Here is a 20,758-nt window from a genome sequence, read left to right as displayed (position 1 = left end):
TTTATTACGTCACGAAAATATTCCATCTCTTAGTTAGGTTAAGTTAGAGATGGAAGTCATTCGTGAAATGTGAAAGAAAGAGATGGAATATATAAATAAGTAATAAAGGTCAAACTTCTTCGTTCGGCGTTCAACCTCCAGCCAACTCGTTTTTTTTTATAGTCGGCCGTCGCAAGTGGCCAAATCGTAAAGGTACCGTTGGAGGTTGGGTATAAGTAAATTCAATTTACTGAACACTGAAATTCAATTTAATATTATTCTCAGTTTTTTGTAGTATTTTACTTTCCTCACAGTCGAAATGAAAAGTAGTGTCTAACTCGGGTGAAATTACCCATTTCCCCTCGAAAAATATCTCAGGTGAAATGGGTCACTTTCCATTCCACCCTTGGTTATCAATCTACTATTCAGGATACAAGGTACAAACTATGATTTAAAAAGCTAAAGCAAATGTATTTGTGTCAGAGTTCTGATGCTGTCTGTGTTTTTATGTCAAAAATATGTTTTTTTATCAAATCATACATGGCTCCCCGGGATATAAAGATTGCCGCTCAATTATTAAGTTTTTGTAACCTATATCCTATCCTACATTATCTGGCAGCCTTAAGCCGAGTTTAGACTTGGAAGTAAAATCGTGCAAGTTGCATTACATTGCGCCGCTCGAGTGACCACTACAAACTCGTTGGCTTTACGGCCTTGCAATGTAATGCAACTTGCACGATATTTCTTGCAAGTCTAAACTCGGCTTTAGGGACAATAAACTAGTGTAATAGTAAAAAAAAGTCTATTTAGTCCTTTAGTTAGATATAGTTATACAGCCAGTTAAAGGACTGCGTGACGTGACGCCGTGCTAAAATGGCGCACGAGAAATAAAAAATACGATAAGACTCCAAAAACCAATCTCAATTTGATTGCTTAATAGCGACATCTCTTGTCCGGGTGAGCGGTTAGTTCCGATGGAGTGTTGAAAGTTTCTCGATGAGGGCTAAAAACATAGATGTCGCTAGTGTCGCTGCTTAAGTGACTAAATAAGAAACAAACAAGCTGAGATATGTGGTGCATAGGAGAAATTTGTGTCTGTACTCCTGTCCAGTGGTAGTGGAGGGGTATAGCACGCAGCATTGGTTGCTGAGGACCTGGGTTCGATTCCCAGCGCTGGTCTCTTTTTCTGGTTTGTCTGCTGTATTTGCGATATGATTGACAAAAAAAAATGAAATTGTTTATTAAAAAAAATGTTTGATTAATAGATTAACGAAGTTAATAAGCGCTGAAATTACGTCTAGGTTTTAGTAAACAATAAACCGATATACTACACTATTGACTCGATATAATACAAATGTGTAGATCTAACTAGAACACTTGAGTACCTTTCTAAACATAATACAATATCATGCTAATTCATAAATAACTTAAATGCCTAAACTAGGATACTAAAATTGTGGGCTTAAAACATAACATAAATGATAGTAACAATTTATTTCATCGTGTTTCGCAAATATACAAGTAAAAAAAAAAAAGAAAAGAATACGTTTCCAATATATTCCTATCATCTTATTGACGCACTAAATAGAATAATATTTTAATTACCCATTCAATTTACACCATATTTGAATATGAATAATATGTTATGCTACAATATTCCCTTGACTCCCAGCTCACAGATCGCAACTATGTATCAACACGGCTATAGTGTACATGCACAGATTCTACGCGTTCCACTCGTTCACCCAGTTCCATCGGAATGCTATTGCGGCGGCTGCACTGTTCCTCGCCGCGAAGGTATGTCCTGGTGAAGCTTTTACCACTCTAATAGATCTACTGTATGGTAATGTACGGCAACACCTATTAATGAACGCATTTGACTAAGGGCCTACGTCAGCTGGCGCGGTTTGCACGGAGCGGGTGGACTCTTATTGAACAATAGTGTCCATCCATCTCAGCCTATATACGTCCCACTGCTTGGACACAGGCCTCCTCTCAGAACGAGAGGGCTTGGGCCATAGTTCCCACGCGGGCCCAGTGCGGATTGGGAACTTCACACGCACCATTGAATTGCTTCGCAGGTTTGTGCAGGTTTCCTCACGATGTTTTCCTTCACCGCAAAGCTCGTGGTAAATTTCAAATCTAATTCCGCACATGAATTTCGAAAAACTCAGAGGTGCGAGCCGGGGTTTGAACCCACGACCCTCTGCTTGAGAGGCGATAGGTCAAACCACTAGGCCACCACGGCTTTTTTACTAGGCCACCACGGCTTAACAGTGGCGCAGCAGGGCTACTACGAAACTCGAAACTCGAAGTTCTTGTCGTGCGGTCCCTCTGACACTCATACTATTTAGTACGAGAACGAGAGGGACGGTACGATACGAACTTCGAGTTTCGAGTTTCGTAGTAGCCTTGCTGAGGGACCGCACGACACGAACTTCGAGTTTTGTAGTAGCCCTGCAGGTTTGAAGCAGCGTTTCCACCATTAATATGCGTGGATGTGTTTTTCATTAACTAATAGTAACGCTTCATTTACACATCCTCGCACGTTTCTATTGGTCAATGAAAAACATATTCCTCGCAACACATCCTCGCACATCTCTGGTGGAAACGCTGCTTTATACAACTCGATTCCCACCGGGTTACCTATTATTAAACGCGTTTATTAATAAAACGCTTAGTAAGAAGTTTAGTTATACTCACATTACACGTTACAACATTAACGGGCTGTTTCACCATCCTTTGATTAGAGTTAACTGGCGGTTAGGTGTGATGCCGTCTCCGTCTATTCGAACAAAACAAATAGGGACGGCATCACACCTAACCGCCAGTTAACACTAATCAATGGATGGTGAAACAGCTCCTAAATTTAAAAGTAATAGTCATGGGATTTGTTTAATATTAATTGTGTTCTGTTCTGTTTATAGGTAGAGGAACAGCCTCGAAAACTAGAATACGTGATAAAAGTAGCCCACGTGTGCTTGCACCGAGGTGAGGGTGTCAATGCGCTTTCCTCGGAACAGTACCAAGAACAGGTGAGTGCCGATCACTGTTAAATCATCATCACTTACCCAGCCTGTACGTCCCATGCTGGGTACAGGCTTCTTAAAATGAGAGGGCTAAGCCGGGGTTAAAGCTAGAAACCCAATGACATATTCCACTGTCATTGGGTTTCTAGCTTTACTACTGGAATGCGACAAGCGTCTGAGGGCCTACTCCGAAATTCGGAAATCGAAGTTTGTATCGTACCGTCTCTCTCACTCTCGTATTAAATAGTATAAGTGTCAGAGGGACGGAACGACACGAACTTCGAATTTGGTTGTAGCCCCGCTGGTCGTAGTGTCGTTTGTGCGACATGCGATTACGCGATGCACGATTGAGCGACGTGCCATTTGTCCTAACCATTCTTTGTGCGAAGCATGATCAAGTAAATATCATGCACGGCTGTGCGACATGTCATTATTGTCCATGGCATTGTACGTGCGATGGGAAGTATGATCAGATCAAGCGTTGCAAGATTTTGCGACAGCGGGAATCTCAGTTACAACTTAACCCATTTTTTCTTGTAGTAGTTCCCTGTGCGCACAAGTTAACTTCGCAAATAGAACTGTCGTACATTTGTATTGTCGAACAGTAATACATCGCACACTATCGCTTCGCAGAATAATGCACTGTCGTTCAATAGAAATGTCGCGCAAACGTACATCGCACACTTGGGGTCGCATTCGTGTGATAATCCCCTTGGCCGTTCTACGCGAGCCCAGTGCGGATTGGCTACCCTCACTGCACGCCACTGCATTTATATTTTAAATGTTTCAGCTAAATCTCTCCTATCAAGTGTATTTCCATTTCAGGCCCAAGACCTGGTTTTCAACGAGAACGTATTGCTTCAGACGTTAGGTTTTGACGTGGCTATCGACCACCCTCACACGCACGTCGTGCGAGCGTGTCACCTTGTCAAAGGTGAGGCTAGCCGGAAAGAAGAAGGCCTAGCGCGGCGGTCGGTTCGGTGCGGGGGCTGAAACAAAGTGGTTGGGCTGCGTCGAACTCTGAAACGTTTAGAAAAAAAAGTTTGTGACGTGTAGGTCACCTGCATTATCTGCCACAGCTGGTGACTGTACAGTTAGGTTAGGTGGGGTTAGGGTGGTTTAGATTTTAGGTGGGTTATTGTAGCATTGATGTAATACAAAATATTGAATCAAACCTTGAGAGGGCCGCAAAAGTATTAAAAATCTTTGCATAAAAAGACTGATAATACTTGATCATCGGTGTGTAGCTTAGGACATTTTGCATCAGATGGTATAAGTAATTCTTAAGTGTTTTCTTGAGCTAGCGCCTTTTGCTTTATTATGGCACTATTTATGTACCAAATTCCAATTCAATCTGGCTACTGGAAGTGGATAAAAAGTCACTTGCAAGGTATGGTGCAAAAATACCTTAAAGTGTCTTAGTGTCTTTTGTTTTTAGTTTACCAGTATTCATGGAAACTAAACTACACAATTTATATTATAAGGATATTTAGGACGAAATGAGTGAAGAATTGTGTTAGTTAAGAATAGTCTATTTCAGTACAGAGCAACACAAACGGCTGGCTGCAGTAAATAAATTAGTCTAAGTCCGTTATGAATTTAAATTTAACTTAAGTTGTTGAGTATTTTCTTTATCAAGGTATATTTTAAAGTAAATAAAGCATTATTATCTAAAATAAATACTGATAATTACATCAAAAACTACCACAAAGCTGAAAACAAATAGCGTATCGTAGACAAAGCTACCACCACTTCTGTACCGCACTGAACTGAGCCAGAACTGCCCTTAAAAAAAGAATGGCCACCGAACAGGCAATGTATTGCACCATTTTTGCGAAAAAGATATATAGGTATGTAAAAAAAAACTTAATTTGTGTGCCGTCATCCCCCCCACAATCATTTTATCGCGCCATTGTTTTTTTTTTCTGTAGAGATTTTGCGTTGTTTTGTTTTAAAATGAGACTTAATTTGCTTTGCCACTTTTTGTTAAAAATACTTCGCATTACATATACCAAAATTCAAGTTGATGCAGCCAAGAGTTAGTGAAAAACAATTTAAATTTATATAAATAGTTAGAATACACAAATAAATATAGTATTTAAGTATTGGAACCAAAATTCAAGTCAATACGGCCACGAAGAAATCGTGAAAAACCTCTTGCAAAGTTGGAGCAAATAATACAGGCATATTAACTCGTTCCATGTTATTATAGAGATCCATATCCTTCACTTAATCCCTTATTGTTGTTAATCTGCTATCAGTCCGTCCGACTGTCACGGGACTGTATCTTTTGAACTGTTTGTCGGTCTGTCCGTTTGTCAGTCTGTTTGTCCGTCCGTCTGTCTGTACATTCGTCTGTTCGTCCGTTCCTTCTGTCTGTTCGTCCGTTCGTCTGTCTGTTCGTCCGTCTGTGTGTCCGTTCGTACGGGACTGTATCTGTTGAGCCTTATAAGGTCCAACCTTAACTAACCAAACTAGTATTTGACGACCAAATGGGTTAGCTGTTATTTATCCTACTGGGATGAAGCTGGGAAGGTCTAGGTTCGAATCCTGTTAACTGACACTAATGACGAATACGAATTTTCAAGTTCTATAAGTATAGGTAGTGCCACGAGAGTTGAAATGAATGATTACACACACAGCTGCAAGATGTCGTGTAATTACAGCATGATTTTGACATTTACTTATTTATTTAAAGAAATCCCGAAATGTGTGTATAATAAATAAATAGCACATTCTAAAAAAAAAAAACATTCCGTTCCATAAAGGTCCCAAGTTCTAATGTGCCCCCCCCCCCCATGGCCTTAAGAAAGCCCTGCAAGCTCTACCACATTTTTTACTCTTAGAAACTTGATCATTTAGTGTAAATTGTCGTGTCTTCTCCAGCCCCGAAAGACCTGGCTCAGACATCCTACTTCATGGCTTCGAACAGTCTCCACCTGACGACAATGTGCCTGCAGTACCGGCCGACGGTTGTCGCCTGCTTCTGTATACATCTCGCGTCCAAGTGGAGCAATTGGGCGGTGAGTGTTAGTTATGCCTTTTTTTTATGTTTCTGCATGTGTTTTGCATATATGTAACACACACAAGGTGTCAATTAACTATCTGAAAGCCGGGAGGTATTAAATTGTGTGTCTCACGGTATTTTCGTGTTCAAACCTGAAAGTACTTCAGAATCACGAGAAGAATCGATTACAGTGTAATTTAATTACACTACACCATGCTTTGAAGTAGGTTGTGTTTTTGTTAATTTTTTTTCATTGCGCCCAAGCCGGTTTAATGTTTTAGCGAGGTTTTTTGTCGGTTTTATTTTCTTCTAAAAACAGCGAACCGTAACTAACAATTGACAAAGTACGTGTGTAGTATATGAAAATGAAGTAGAATTAATGACTTAACAAAGTATGCGAATATTTTTTGAAATAGATATAGTATTTAAAAATAAATTGTCACAATGTAAAGAAATCCTACTAGTAATACAGTTGTATTTAAAAGAAGGTTCCAGTGAAATGCTTTACTAAATAGAAAAACAATTTTACAATTATGCAACGAGCAAAACCATACTAAGGTTTAACTGCCGTGGAATTCACTCACATAACCATAAGTAGGTAATTAATCATGATTTATCTTTAGGCTAGGTATAGTTGGCCCTAGTATCGTGAGCTCCGTTTGATAATTTTGACTTTTGCGTCACGTTTGCGATTAGTTAATAGTAGTTTATGCAATTGTTACGTAATAAGGGTCCTTAAAACACGAGTGTGGTTTTATGAAACGAGGCGTAGTCGAGTAGTAGTAGTAGACTTTTCCGATGTAATACGATGTAGGTCGACTGCCTCGGTCACCATGGACTCTCCTGCCGCAGCAGTACTGGACGCATCCCGCGGCATGCAGCCCTTAACGACGTCATCCGCCGGGCCTTGGTCAGTGCCGGAGCACCAGCCGTTTTGGAACCTTCGGGCTTGGTCCGCGACGACGGCAAGAGGCCCGACGGCATGACGCTCATGCCATGGAAAATGGGACGGCCGTTGGTTTGGGACGCCACTTGCGTCGACACACTCGCGCCGTCCCACCTTCCATCTACAGCCAACAGGGCCGGTGCCGCTGCAGACTCTGCGGAATGCCTCAAACGGCGCAAATATGTAGGCATCAGTAGTGCCTACATTTTTGAGCCGTTTGGGGTAGAAACCATGGGTCCTTGGGGTTTGAGTGCTGTTAAAAAATCATTGTCGTCCAAATTGATTACGACTTCGGGTGACCAGAGGGCTGGTTTTTTCTTAGCACAAAGATTAAGCATTGCGATACAGCGTGGTAATGCTGCCAGCCTTCTGGGCACCTTACCACCTGGCAGTGATTTTGGGCAACTTTTTTATTTATAATTTTAGTTTGTATGTAGTTTTAGTTACCTTTATTTTGTTTTATATTATACAGGCATTGTCTAATAATACAATATATATATGTTTGTGGTTAAATAAAGTCAAATTTCATACGATGGTAAAACATTGTTCACTTCATCTGTAGATAGTTACAAGTGAAGCTAATGTAAGCGCTTCAAAAAGCGTGTCTTATCCAGATCCCGCAATCCAACGAGGGCCGGCACTGGTTCTCGTACGTGGACCGAAGCGTGACCTCAGAGCTGCTGGAGCGGCTCACGGTCGAGTTTCTGCACATCTTTGACAAATGCCCGTCGCGCCTCAAACGGAAGATGATGGAACGGAACACCAACAGTGAGTATATATTTTTTCACACCTCTCATTCAGAAAAGTAACTTTTGTTCCCTGATGAGAGGGGTCAAAGTGCAACTTTTCTGTTTAAGGCTTTTCTAAGAGTTTTTTTTGAAAACCAATTTTTTTTTTAAGTTGTTAATTGTAAAAACACGCCATTTTCTATGCTGGTTGCTCTTTGATTATATTAAGAATTGTTTTATTTCAATTTTCGTCTTACTCGTTGTGAAGAGTTGTATGAGTCACTCGGGAGTAAAATTATTTTCATCTTGGGCGTTAACACTTGAATCCCTCATTACGCTCAGGATTCTACTTTAGAATCCTTCGCTACATTCTGTATTCAATGTACTGCCTTCGCCGTAAATACACCATTTTGCTCCCTTGTGACACAAATAACTATTAAACATTATAGGGGGAAAATGAGCAGGCAGGTCATCTGGTGGAAAGAATGTACCATCGCCCATGGACAATAATATAAAAAAGAATAGAACTGCTCCTTTTAATGTATTTCGTCCACGTCCCCAAGAAAGCTTTTTCTTTTGTCTTTATCGGTTTTGTCTTTATTAGGTGGAAGCTCGCCGCATTCAAACGCGTCACACTCGGGCGGGTCTGCCGCCGTAGCCAGCTCTCCCTTCGATAAGAAGCACGCTTCGCTGCCTGGTGACGACTTCGACAAGTCATTTGACAAAGGTACGTGTCATAAACATTAGAAACACGTGATTGTTTGCAAAATTCTGCATGTCAGGGGGTTAAGTTGAATCGGTCTATGTAGCAAAATGTCCAGCGACGCAAATTGACCAAGAAGACATCAGAGATGTCAGACGTCCTATTAGAAATTTGCCCCATCAATAATGCAGAACATCAAAATGCAATTAGTTCGTGTAGCATAATGTCTATAATGTTATTGTCAAAAATGCTGTTGAACTGGACTTATGCAGTGCAGGTTCCAAATAACACGCTGAGACAGATTATCACCGCTATTTATTTAAATCAAATTTTATAATTAATTAACAATTTTATGTTAGAGAGCGACGTTCACGGCTCGGACGCCATGAGAGAGAGAGAGCGTGACGGCAATAGCTTCCTTATTCGGCAACAGCAAATCGTAGTCGTAAAAAGCAAATCGTCCAATCTACTGCAAGCAGTTAGTCGGAATAGCAAAATGAGTAAAAAAAGCGAAGCTTCCAAAAATTAATCTATTTAACTCAATCTCTTTACCCTCTGTTTCACCATTCATTGATTAATTTTATGTGAGAGATCTGTGATACCGTTTCTGTTTGTTTTGTCCGAATAGACGGAGACGGTATCACATTTATCTGTCAAAATTTATCCATGAGTGGTGAAACAGGCCCTTATCTTTTTCAAACGTTTGCAGAGTACGAGCGCGAGCGCCGCAGAGCGCCGGCGCCGGGCGGCTACGTGCCGGCCACCGGCGCGCCCGCCGCGCCCGCGCCCCAGCGCATCGACGTCAGCGTCTACCGCGAGAAGCGCGACCGCGAGGAGCGCGAGCGCCGCCAGGCGCTGCCCCCGCGTGCCGCGCCGCGCCCCGCGCCCGCCGCCGCCGCCACCGCCCCCGCCCCCGCCCCCGCCCCCGCGACACCCCCCGCCGCACCACGCGCGCCCCGCGCACCACCATCAGAAGCCGCATCACGCCTCCTGGCCCCACCACAAACCCCCGCACCACAAACCACCCGACCAGAGACACCACAGACCACCAATCCCAGGGCCTTCGCAATCCCAACCTACCCAACCCCACCCACCCGCGGACCCCGTCGTCCCGCCCGTCCAACGAACTCGACCCCCGTCCTTATTCTCACCCGAAAACTCGACCACCCCAACCGCGGCGGCCGCGGCCGCCCCCCGCCGCCCGCAGCCCCCGCCGCGCCCGCGCCACGACCAGCGACCCCCTACCGTACCCGGTGCAGTGCATAACCAAATAACAGTGCCACCGGAGACTCAGAGACAGCCGAGCCCGCATAAAAAGAGGCCGGACGCCAACGCAGCCGTGCGCGAGATGCAACCCCCCGCCATCCTCTCGCCCTTCTCCTCCCCCCCTGAAGTGAAAGACGTAGTGCCCAAACAGAGACAGCGCGTCCACTCCAACTCGGAACCGGAGTTAGTGCCTGTAGTGAAAAAGTTGGACGAGACGCCCGGTTATGAGAACGTTATACGTGATTCGCAGCGCGGTAACGCCATTAGAACGAAGCCGTCCGAGCAGAGGAGGCCCGAAGCCCCTCCGGTGAGAGCCGTCAACGGGATAGAGACGGATCCCACCCTAGTGTCCAATTTACTGAAAGAGAGCCTCGCGAAACCCGCCCCGATCACAGTCGCGACGGAACGCAAGTCCCCCGTCATAGAAGTGAAACGGGAACCGGTCGTGGAGCCCCCGGCGCCGCCGCCGGTGGTCTTACCCACACCAGAACCTGCCCCGGCCGCTCTGCCGCCCCAACCGCCCACAGAAGAAACCCCCGAGCATAAACACAAGAAGGAAAAGAAAAAGAAGGAGAAACACAAACACAAAGACCGTGACAAGTCCAAAGAGGAGCGGAAGGAGGAGCGCAAAAAACACAAAAAAGACAAAGAGAGAGAGAAGAAGAAAGAGGAGCCGAGCCCGCCGCCGCCGGCGCCCGCGGAGCCCATCCGGATCACCATCCCGCGGGACAAACTGCCCACCAGTCCCAGCCTGAAGCTCAAAATACCCAAGATCAAGATACCCAAGGAAGTGTTCGAGACGACGAGAAAGCGGAACGCGGCGGCCGAGCCAGGGCCTCCGCCGAAAATACCCCGGCAAAACGGAGCTCCGCATCCCAAGGTAGGCTGGAATGTACCTCCCCCTTCTATAAACTCTATGCCTGTGCCTTACTGGTCTATGGTCCAGCCGCCTCCCCCGTTTTACTACGGTATGGCGATGGGTATGGAGAATTATTTCTACCCCCCTATGAATATGTACGGCCCTCCGCGATCCCAAATGGCGGCGCCGCAGCCGCCCTTGCCCGCGATGCCACCGCCAGTCGTACCGCCACCGCCACCGGAATAGACCACGGATTCACCTTATTAGTCCGCTACGGACGTCGGTCGCAGATTATTACACTACTATCTATAGTTTGTATGTTGAAAGTCTACCTCTGACACAGCCTTGGCTAGAGACAGCGGTAGCTTTGCAGCGGCCGTATACGCCCACTATTGGAGTAGCAGAAATATAACTGTTTCTAGGACATGTTGAATAGAGACATTAGCCCTGTGATGGGCGCATATGCTTTATTAGTGTCTACAATCTGCGATGGGCAACCGCAAAAGACTATAAGTTCAAGTACTTTACAGTACATGTCTATTAATAAGTGCTTTTTTGACTATAAAGTCTTAAGTCTGTTAGATTGTACAAATTTTACTATACTATATTTACAAATGTTGAAGTGATGTGACGTAATAGCTTTTATAAGCGGAACTGCCAAATTTTTTGCGTTTTTTGTCGTTTTGAATGTTATATGATAGTGGATAAAGGAGCTTGGAAGGATTGTTGTACAAATATACCGATACGGGCAAAGTTACAATAATAAACATACGATTTTAATTTTGCGTGTATCGATATCTTTGTAAATGTAACGAACATGAACAGAATGGAATTGATTTAATTCTGACAGCTAAAGAATAATTGTTAAATGCATGGCCCAATAGCCATTGCAACAGTTGTTGCAAATAGTTAATAACCATAAAGCTCCTGTAACCACTGTCGGAATTTTAATAGTATCTAGTTGTATTATTGTAAATTGCACAAATAAAAACATATATATTCTGTTATATGCACACTTTACAAACTTTTCTGTTATTTATATTGTGCTGAATGTGAGAACATAATATACTTAGTATATTTATTAATTCGTTTGAAATGGTTTGTGCAATGTACAACTATTTGTCTTACTACTATTTTTAATAGGATGGTATGGTTAAATATAAGTGAGATAGTAGTTACTGTTACTGAGACAGTTAAGGTGGCATTCCACCAGAGCTATGCCAACAGGTCGGAGATCGTGAGAGCGCCGTTCTAGAGGAAAGCCACACTTATACTGATATTAAAACACTTCGACTCTCTAACCAATAAGTATACCAGCGTAATCTCCACGACAAATTTTCTTGAACTTCTGAATTTTATTGGCAGGGATTGAAAACTATAATTACTTATTGTAAACTCATGCGTAACACATGCGGTATTCCTTACCAACTATACAAAGTTTTCTCACAGCCAATGGGATATAGCTAGAGTCCATTCTTCACTCCCATTGGTTAGCTGGAATTCTAACGTCAGTTTGCTATAAACCCAAATCATGTAGAAGATTGCACAATATAAAACCAGTAAGCCATCCTATAAAATTTAGGGCCTGTTTCACCATCCATTGATTAGTGTTAAGTGACGGTTAAATGTGATGCCGTCTCTATTTGTTTTGTTCGAATAGACGGAGACGGCATCACATTTAACCGTCAGTTAACACTAATCAATGGATGGTGAAACAGCCCCTTAAACTCTAAAATTAAATAAATAAAAGCAAGGACCTAAAGCCTTTCCCCCTTATTCATAAAACTTAACAAGCCTATGTTAACTAACAAATGCTTTGTCCCTTTCTAACAAATACAAATGTCGAAGTGACAGATAAGGAAAAACGAATTTTAGCGGCATTTTAACTAAAATAGGTTTGATTGTCGTTTATGAATAAGGGGGTTTGACCTTAGGCAACTCAACAAAAAAAAAGAGTAAATTATCCTAAAACTGGCCTAGAACAGTTTTTTTTTAATGTGTGAAATATGATACGTTACAAACCCTTGGCTGGCCATTTAGAAAAAAAAAACTATTCATAAAATTTCACGAGCACTGGTTGAGTTGACAAATATGGAGAAGCTTCGCGCATATAACAACCGCGCTTGATGTAGATTACTTACTGGTTTTAAACTGTAATATTTTTGTTACATTTAATTTCGCTTCATAATATTCGAGTCGTTTCGATCGATTCGAGTCCGCGATCTCTATATCCTAATGCGTGTAAAGTGAGACAGATGGACAGCTAAAGTTTTAAATAAGAACATGGTCGTTGGTCGTATTCATATTTGTGATAAGAAATAAGAAATTATCAAAAATAACATCGAATTTACTGAATAAAGTGACTAAATTTTAAAAGAGTTTTATATATAATAAGAATAAGTCACACAATTTTACTTTTATTTTAATAGATAAACTTAATAGGTTTCAATACGTTTCATACGCGACCTTTGAAAAATTAAACTATTTTTTGAAAAAAAAAAGCTAGATTGTGAAATAATAAAATCTTTTTTCTAGTTTCGACTCATATCTGTACATATTGCTAGTAATATAACCAGGGTATTTATTTTTGCTAAATGTCTATTTACAAAAAAATATATACATAGCTTTTAATATAGCAAAAATATAGGTGTTCAACGTCACATATTTATTAAATGTCTATAATATTGTTATATATTGTGTAAGAAAACGTGAATATGTATTGATTATCGCTTCGGTTTGTGAAATTAGTATAATCGAAACATCGAAACACATTAGTAATTCGAAAACATTACTTATATCGTTCATATATATATATATTCCTAATCAAGTATCAGTGAATAACTTAAAACATTCCATTAATATGTGAATCATGTACAGTTACTGAATATATGTTAATTTATTGTTGATCTGTTATAAATACATATACTTACACATAATATTTAAGTTACCCAATATATATAATTTTCACAATTATAAACCACCATTCTGAACATTACCATGTCAGCTTTAATTTAATATATAAACTAGTTTATTAAATATATACATATTTAACTTAGATTAATTTAGGTAAATGCTTGCTCAAAAAGTTAAAATGTATACAACAGGGTTTAAATGTTCCTGTTCCCGCTTTCGTACTTTTCTATAAAGTTATACAAAATAAGCTTTGATGACAAAAAATATTTTTTGAAACGATGCTTCTCTAATAAATTGTTGATAAATATATAACTTGCGCATTAATCGTGCTAATAAACAAAACATTCGTTTTATTAAGATTTAGATAAAACCATAGCCTAAATTTTATTTTTTGAATCTGTAGTCAAATTTTTGCGTATAAGTACACACCTATTTGACACGAAACATGTTTCGTTAGGTGTTTTGTATCTTTTCCTACGATAGCGTGAAACACACGAAATGAATAAAAAACACGTTTAGTCGCGGCTGTCACTGAAATTGACATTTTACAATGTGGCTTGGTATTTTGGGTCTTTTGGCAGTAAAATATCAAATACCCCGGGGTATTATCATATACCAGTATGTATATTTAATTTTCAACTTTTGACGCTGTATCTTTTTGTACATGTCGAATAGAGGTTGTAATGTTTATATTAGTTAAAAAAATCGGTTTGTTGCGTAGCCAGTCTTGTATTAAACAAGCAACTAAGATCTCTAAATGTAACTAAATAAGTAAATGTCAATTTAAAACCTACAGTCTACGCGAAAGGCTTTCGTTTATAAATTCAAATTGTTTCTTTCTTGAGGTGTATCGATTGAGTGTACAGTCAAGGGCAAAGATATCGACACGGCCAAAGTTACAAAAATATGTATACACGACTTTATGCACTTAACATTAAGGCCGTGTATACATATTTTTTTCAACTTTGGCCGTGTCGACATCTTTGCCCTTGACTGCACATCCGTAAATGAAAGCTTAGCGTTCAAAATTGACTTTTTCTTGTGCCTTACACGCTTTACACCCTTCTTTATAAGTTAATCTTTAGTTAAATTATGATTTGTGGTCTTTCGAAAGCAGGTTTGTCTATTTGAAATTTACCTTGGCAAGACAGAGACAACATAATTTAACAGAGTGAGATTTGTTGCTTTTACGAAGCCAGCTCTAAAAGTGATATATCTGTCGCCATTATCCTTATTAATTGCACAGTCGTTGAAACTGAGTCGTGTACAGTCACCAGCATTACTATCTGCCACAGCGGAGCGTGCAAAAATATCTGACACGTTCTTCCGGCCCTAGAAATAGAGTCGTATCAGATATTTATGCACGCTTATTGTGCCAGATATTGGTGCTGGTGACTGTACCGGATTGGGACATTTTCATAATCAATTTTGCTGTGATTTCTTTGGCAGATATATCGGGTGTGGCTGTAATACGAGCAAATAATTAAAATATAGATCATACTCGTCAAACTAAACAACATTAGTTCAGCGACTTTTAAAAATAATGGAGTCTTTAGATTTTCCTTTTTTCATACAAATTAAATACTGCAATCAATGTACGCCATCCTAGAACACACTGACGCCGCCTGTCACGCTACAAACATCTACCATTTTGCTTTACATTGCTTCATCGAGTAAACTTTAAAGTACCTATAATAAAAATTAATAAACTAATTATTTTTAAAAGTCGTTGAACTAATGTTGTTCATTTCGACGAGTATGATATATGCTTTAATTATTTACTCATATTACAGGCCACATCCTATATAAAATGCCAATATGGCATAGTAGCACGGAGGCTCCACCCTGGTACGCGATTCAGTTTCTTGGCTGTACGGTCAGTATCAAAATGGATGGACATTTAGTCCTCAAGTTCCTAAACTTGTGGAACTCATAATGATCTATACAGGTGACTATTGCTAAGGTGGCCATCTAGATCATTTTGAGACAACTAATTATCCACTTCGGTCGCTGATTTTACTTGTACTCGATCGAATCACAACACAACTCGCTCTATTCGAGTCAGACAACTAATGATCAATCGTTAAAAATAAAACTAGTAAGTTGATATTGTCATATTGATGATTGCTGAACCGAAAAAAGATAACAAAAAAAATTGTAGAATCAAAAGACCACAGTCCTCTAAAATATGTCTTCGTTCAAGCTTTTAGGTGGAATTCCGTTAAACCGGTTCCGGCGTCTAGCGTTGCCAATTATTTCTTGGGTAAATGTAGTTTTGTCCAGTCCATGATATAAAAAAAACATAGGTACTTTTATAAAAATTTAAACTAGTTGGAAAAAACGTAACTTAACGTACTATATATTATTTATTTCAGCAAAGAGCTTGAAGCATTTTTTTTATTCTACTGGATGGCAAACAAGCAAGTGGGTCTCCTGATGGTAAGAGATCACCACCGCCTATAGACACCTGCAACACCGGGGGGATTGCAGATGCGTTGCCAACCTAGAGGCCCAAGATAGGACACCTCAAGTGCCAGTAATTTCACCGGCTGTCTTACTCTCCACGCCGAAACACAACAGTGCAAGCACTGCTGCTTCACGGCAGGATTAGCGAGCAAGATGGTGATAGCAATCCGGGCACAAGGCCCTACCACCTGCAAAATCGTCGTTTCGCTTGAATTCCCGCTAAGCCCTCCCTGTTTGTTTTGTCAGCTTTTACCTGTAATGTAACATCCGCTGGAATGCTCATTAAAAGTGAGTGTTAAACTTTATTACCACCTTAATGTCACTGCCCATTATCCCACTGGCCATTAGCCCAGTCACTGCCCACCGTATCATACCATGACCGTAACAGGAACGTGTCACCCAAAAATATATTCTTTGTATTGAAACGTATGAGACTATTTGTGTACTAGCCCGTTTCTTAACCAACCGTCGCCGTCGCGTGCCATCAGTGCGCGTACATCGCGTGCCGGTGTGATACGATACTTACTGAACATTTCCTCGGTTGTATCGAACACTCTTAGGTTCAGCAATCATTGATACCTACAGTTTAAAACGAATTACTTTTAACTGTCGGTGCCATTATTGTTACCATTTCACTGTAGATCATAAAAAAGGAGTTATATTTTGATAGTTTAAAAATTGTACTTAAATTTTAATGTAATAATTTTAGAAGAAGTACCTATATTTTGTGGTAAGTTTAAAAAGTTGTCAATTTAAATAATAGTTTTATTATCATTGAGATTACCGTTACGAATTTAATTTAGCTATTTTGGTATTATTTAGTTAGTTTACGTTCGTGTTTAGTTTTTATTCAGATATGGTAGTTGATTGATTTATTTTGTTGAAAGAGTTTTATTAAAAAATGTATTTTTTTTTATCATATATTTTCTTTTCAATCTATTCCAACGTCATAATATTTTATGTTTGTGGCATTTAAAGCGCAACCTCCCTTAGTCACTTTTTTGCTGAAAATTATGGTCAAAGGCGTTCTTAGGCAATATTATAAATAGTGATCACACCCCCACCCTTTCTTCCAAAACACCTGACTTTATTTGATAGGGGGAAACGAGCAGGTGGATCACCTGACGGAAAGCAACCTCCGCCTACGAAGACCAGTAACATAAGTTGAGTCACGAATGTGTTACCGACTATAAGAGAGGGGGGCAACGAGCAAGCCGGGTCACCTGATGGGGAGCGTTCAAGTATTACGTAACGCAATTTGGGGGAGGGGGGAAAAATCTACAAAAAATGCGTTACGTATTACTTGAACGCCCCCAATTGACACTTATATTATAACCAGGGGTCGGACAAAAAGTGCCGATGACGTCAAACCTCTTATAGGATGATTTCAAATAGTATTTTCGATTTTCATAAACAATTATTACTTATCATTTATCAACCTCTTTATTAAACGATATGAAATTTATTTTATTCACTGAATTCCATTGATTTATTTACCATTATTTTGTTACTTCATTAATGCTACTTTGTTACTACATGTCACACGGAAGTTTAAATAAAAACATCATCTTGTGTGCAAGATTACGTCATTTTTACGTCATCCGCACTTTTTGCCCGACCCCTGTTTATAAGATACGGCTGCGCTGCCGGCCCTTTGAGAAAAGGGTTGGCCTGTTTTTTGAAGACCAGATTTATGTAATTAATTATATAGCAGTTATATTCCAACGTTGTTATGATAATTTTCACGTGTTGTCCACCTGCATTAATATCTGCCACAGCGGAACATGCAAAAATATCTGACACGATCCACTGATATCAGATATTTACCTATGCACGCTTTGTCTTGTCATGGCATAATATTAATGCAGGTACCTCTCCCCATCATTTAAAATATCATGGAGGATGTGTGTTAGGATTTCCATGATATTACAAAGCTGGTTGAAATATAAATATATGGAATGCGTTTCGGGTACAGCGACACCAACGCCCCCTCATGGCATACTTTGTCTGCACCAGAATCATCAGCAGTGGCTGTGTCGCTTTGCTCCGAACTCCAGCTTAAGAATGCGTTTCCATCAGAGATGTCCGAGGAATGTATTTGTCATGAACCAATAGAAGCGAATTAAGATTGTTTCTTTTTTTTGGAATCTTTTTGTATTTTTTATTTCTATTCCAAATTTTTGTTACTTTTACGGTCATCCCGTAAAACCCATATCGAAAATAAATACTGAAATATAGATGCATAGATAAACCAGAAAAATAAGACCAGCGCTGGGAATCGAACCCAGGACCTCGGCATTCCGTGCCGCGTGCTATACCGCTACACCACCGCTGGACAGTGGTGAGTGGTGGTAGTGGTGCTTAAGTGATTGAATAAGAAAACAAACAAGCTGAGATATGTGGTGCATAGGAGAAATTCGTGTCTGTACCACTGTCCAGCGGTGGTGTAGCGGTATAGCACGCGGCACGGAATGCCGAAGACCTGGGTTCGATTCCCAGCACTGGCCATAAGGCCAAAATATTTTTTTGGTTTTTTCTATTCATCTATATTTCAGTTTGTATTTCCAATAGAAACGCTTGGACGCGCAGCTCTAGTGGAAACAGGAGGAGGAGGAGGTTACGTAAATGAAGAGATTCTATTGGTTCATGACATACATATTCTTCGCAACGCATCCTCACACATTTCTGGTAGAGACGCAACCTTACTGGACTATTGAGAGACTAAAGCATAAAAGTGACAGTGTTTTATGAAAGTTTCTGGAGTCTGAATATACAGTCAAACAAACTGAATTATGTACCAAGGTGGAACCTTTGTGCTACTAATATCATGTTGACATCCCATTCTTTAGTCAAAGAAATCATATTGAAATTGACTTTTAAAAGGTTCCACCCTGTTACCTGAAACACTTTGTACGACTGTATTTTAATATGTACGTGTGTTTTCATGGCAGTTGGCGTTCAGATATAATATTTCAGTGTGTGCAAGCACCTTCAATAATATCTGATAGTTATACGAATTAGATACTTTTAAGTGCTTGAAATTAATATCAGATATTTCTGGTGGATGTGCCTGCACAAAGAATTTGCAGAATTTGGAAGACTTTTCAGGACACGCATTGGATTTTGTGGATAATGAAGAATATTTTTTTACGAACTGGCTATTGTTTAAATGATATTTTAAGTTTTGTATTTATTTAGTGTTAAGGTTATGATAATTATAATTATGTTATCTATGCATGGTTTGTTGCTAACATTATTTTATCACTGGTGTATATTAGCACTGTGTTTTGTCCCATTTTTTAAATCACTGTTTTTGGCTGTTATATTTATTTTAACTGGTGTTTAATTTAGGTAGTAATGCTACGTTAACTTTCTCTGAATTAGTAAAACGTTAATGTTGGCATTATGAAAATATTTATTTTAAGTGATATCAACTTTTCAGTTTTTTTTTATTATGATTGAAACTGTGTGTGTGTTTTTTTAATGTATAATTAAATGTAACAGCTGAATATAGCTTGCGCGTGCAGCCTGGTGTATATCGTACCTTGTGGGGCTGTCTGTTACAAAAAACTTTTTTTTTTATAAAAAAGTTTTTTAAATTTGCAACATCCATCGGGATGCCAACCTCGCACAATAATCGCTGGGTCTTTTCCGCTTGATTAAAAAACCCCTGGTGGCGGGAGGGAATTACAGTTTTGATTAATATCCAAACTGTAATTGTGTACAAAAGAATTTTCTGGCGGTGGGATTGCGTTAAATTTTGTATTTCGAACAGTGCGCGCATTTTAAAAAAAGTACGTTATTTTTTGCTGCTTTGAAAACCAAAATAGAGAACATGTGTATTTTTCGTGAAATTTTGTTGATATTTTCGGTAATTTACGTAACAGAATTGGTACATTTTACATTTAGAAAACAGTCAATATTATTATCAAAAATCATCAAATATTGCTTTTTGAATAAGAAGCCGCGTGATATTCTCAATGATTTTGTACCTATCAATTTTTCGCATGAATGCGGGTAGACATCAAATGGTAAATCCTAATCTACCTTCATAATTCCTAATAGAATTAATTCCAAAATATATTTTGTCTTATTTGAAATTCTGCTTTGTAAGTACGCCCGGTCCTATTACAAAAAAGGATCCATTTAACCATTCTTTGTTGAGTTCCTGACATTTTGTGTGACAGATATCTGTAGGGCTACTACGAAATTCGAAAATCGAAGTTCGTGTCTTTCGGTCCCTCTGACATTTGTACTATTTAATACGAGAGCGAGAGGGACGGTACGATACGAACTTCGATTTTCGAACTTCGGAGTAGGCCCTCTGTAATTAAAAAGAGAAGAAATATTATGTGAACGAAATACGCATAAATAATTACTTAACCAGTTTTTTTTATTTGATTTGGATAATTCGAGTAGCACCCAATAGTTCTCTGTAGCAATGTATTCAGCTGTGTTGAATCTTAAACTGCCGATAGAGCTCATTCTGCTATGTTTTAGAGACATCTATCGGGTGATGACCATGTTTTTTATAAACTGTCGTCAATTATCTGTCCGCTATTCTACGCTAGATGGCAGCACATTGTGTGCAATTTTAATAAAACGAGATACCGTTTGTCGTAGAGTACAAAATATGCTACCGGGTCAGATCAGAAGTTAATACTTTTTTCGAATAGAAGCTAGTCAACTAATCACAATACAATACAAAGACTCTTTATTGTACACCAGACATAGTAAGCGATACAGAAAACAGATACACAGAGAAAATCCATATCATCTTGTTTTTCCATTCCGTGGTCTTCGTTAATTCGAAAAAAAATTACAACAAATACGGCGTTACGGATATCTGTCATATAAAATAA

The 20,758-nt window shown here is 39.7% G+C and overlaps 1 protein-coding gene across 1 annotated transcript in view; it reads left to right on the top strand.

The window, feature by feature from the left end:
• Window positions 1–20,758, top strand: part of LOC141443595 (uncharacterized) — a 38,830-nt gene that overhangs the window by 14,096 nt on the left and 3,976 nt on the right. Inside the window, 8 exon segments of the mRNA XM_074108926.1 lie at window positions 1,659–1,776; window positions 2,907–3,014; window positions 3,834–3,942; window positions 5,895–6,031; window positions 7,576–7,729; window positions 8,294–8,416; window positions 9,102–9,243; window positions 9,245–10,538. Coding sequence (XP_073965027.1) covers window positions 1,659–1,776; window positions 2,907–3,014; window positions 3,834–3,942; window positions 5,895–6,031; window positions 7,576–7,729; window positions 8,294–8,416; window positions 9,102–9,243; window positions 9,245–10,538 — 2,185 coding nt within the window.

This window comes from Choristoneura fumiferana, chromosome 27 (genome assembly GCF_025370935.1).
Source record: "Choristoneura fumiferana chromosome 27, NRCan_CFum_1, whole genome shotgun sequence".
NCBI classification, from domain to species: domain Eukaryota; kingdom Metazoa; phylum Arthropoda; class Insecta; order Lepidoptera; family Tortricidae; genus Choristoneura; species Choristoneura fumiferana.
The sequence above is the reverse complement of the archived record's forward strand: the minus strand, read 5'-3'. Positions and strand labels throughout refer to the sequence as shown.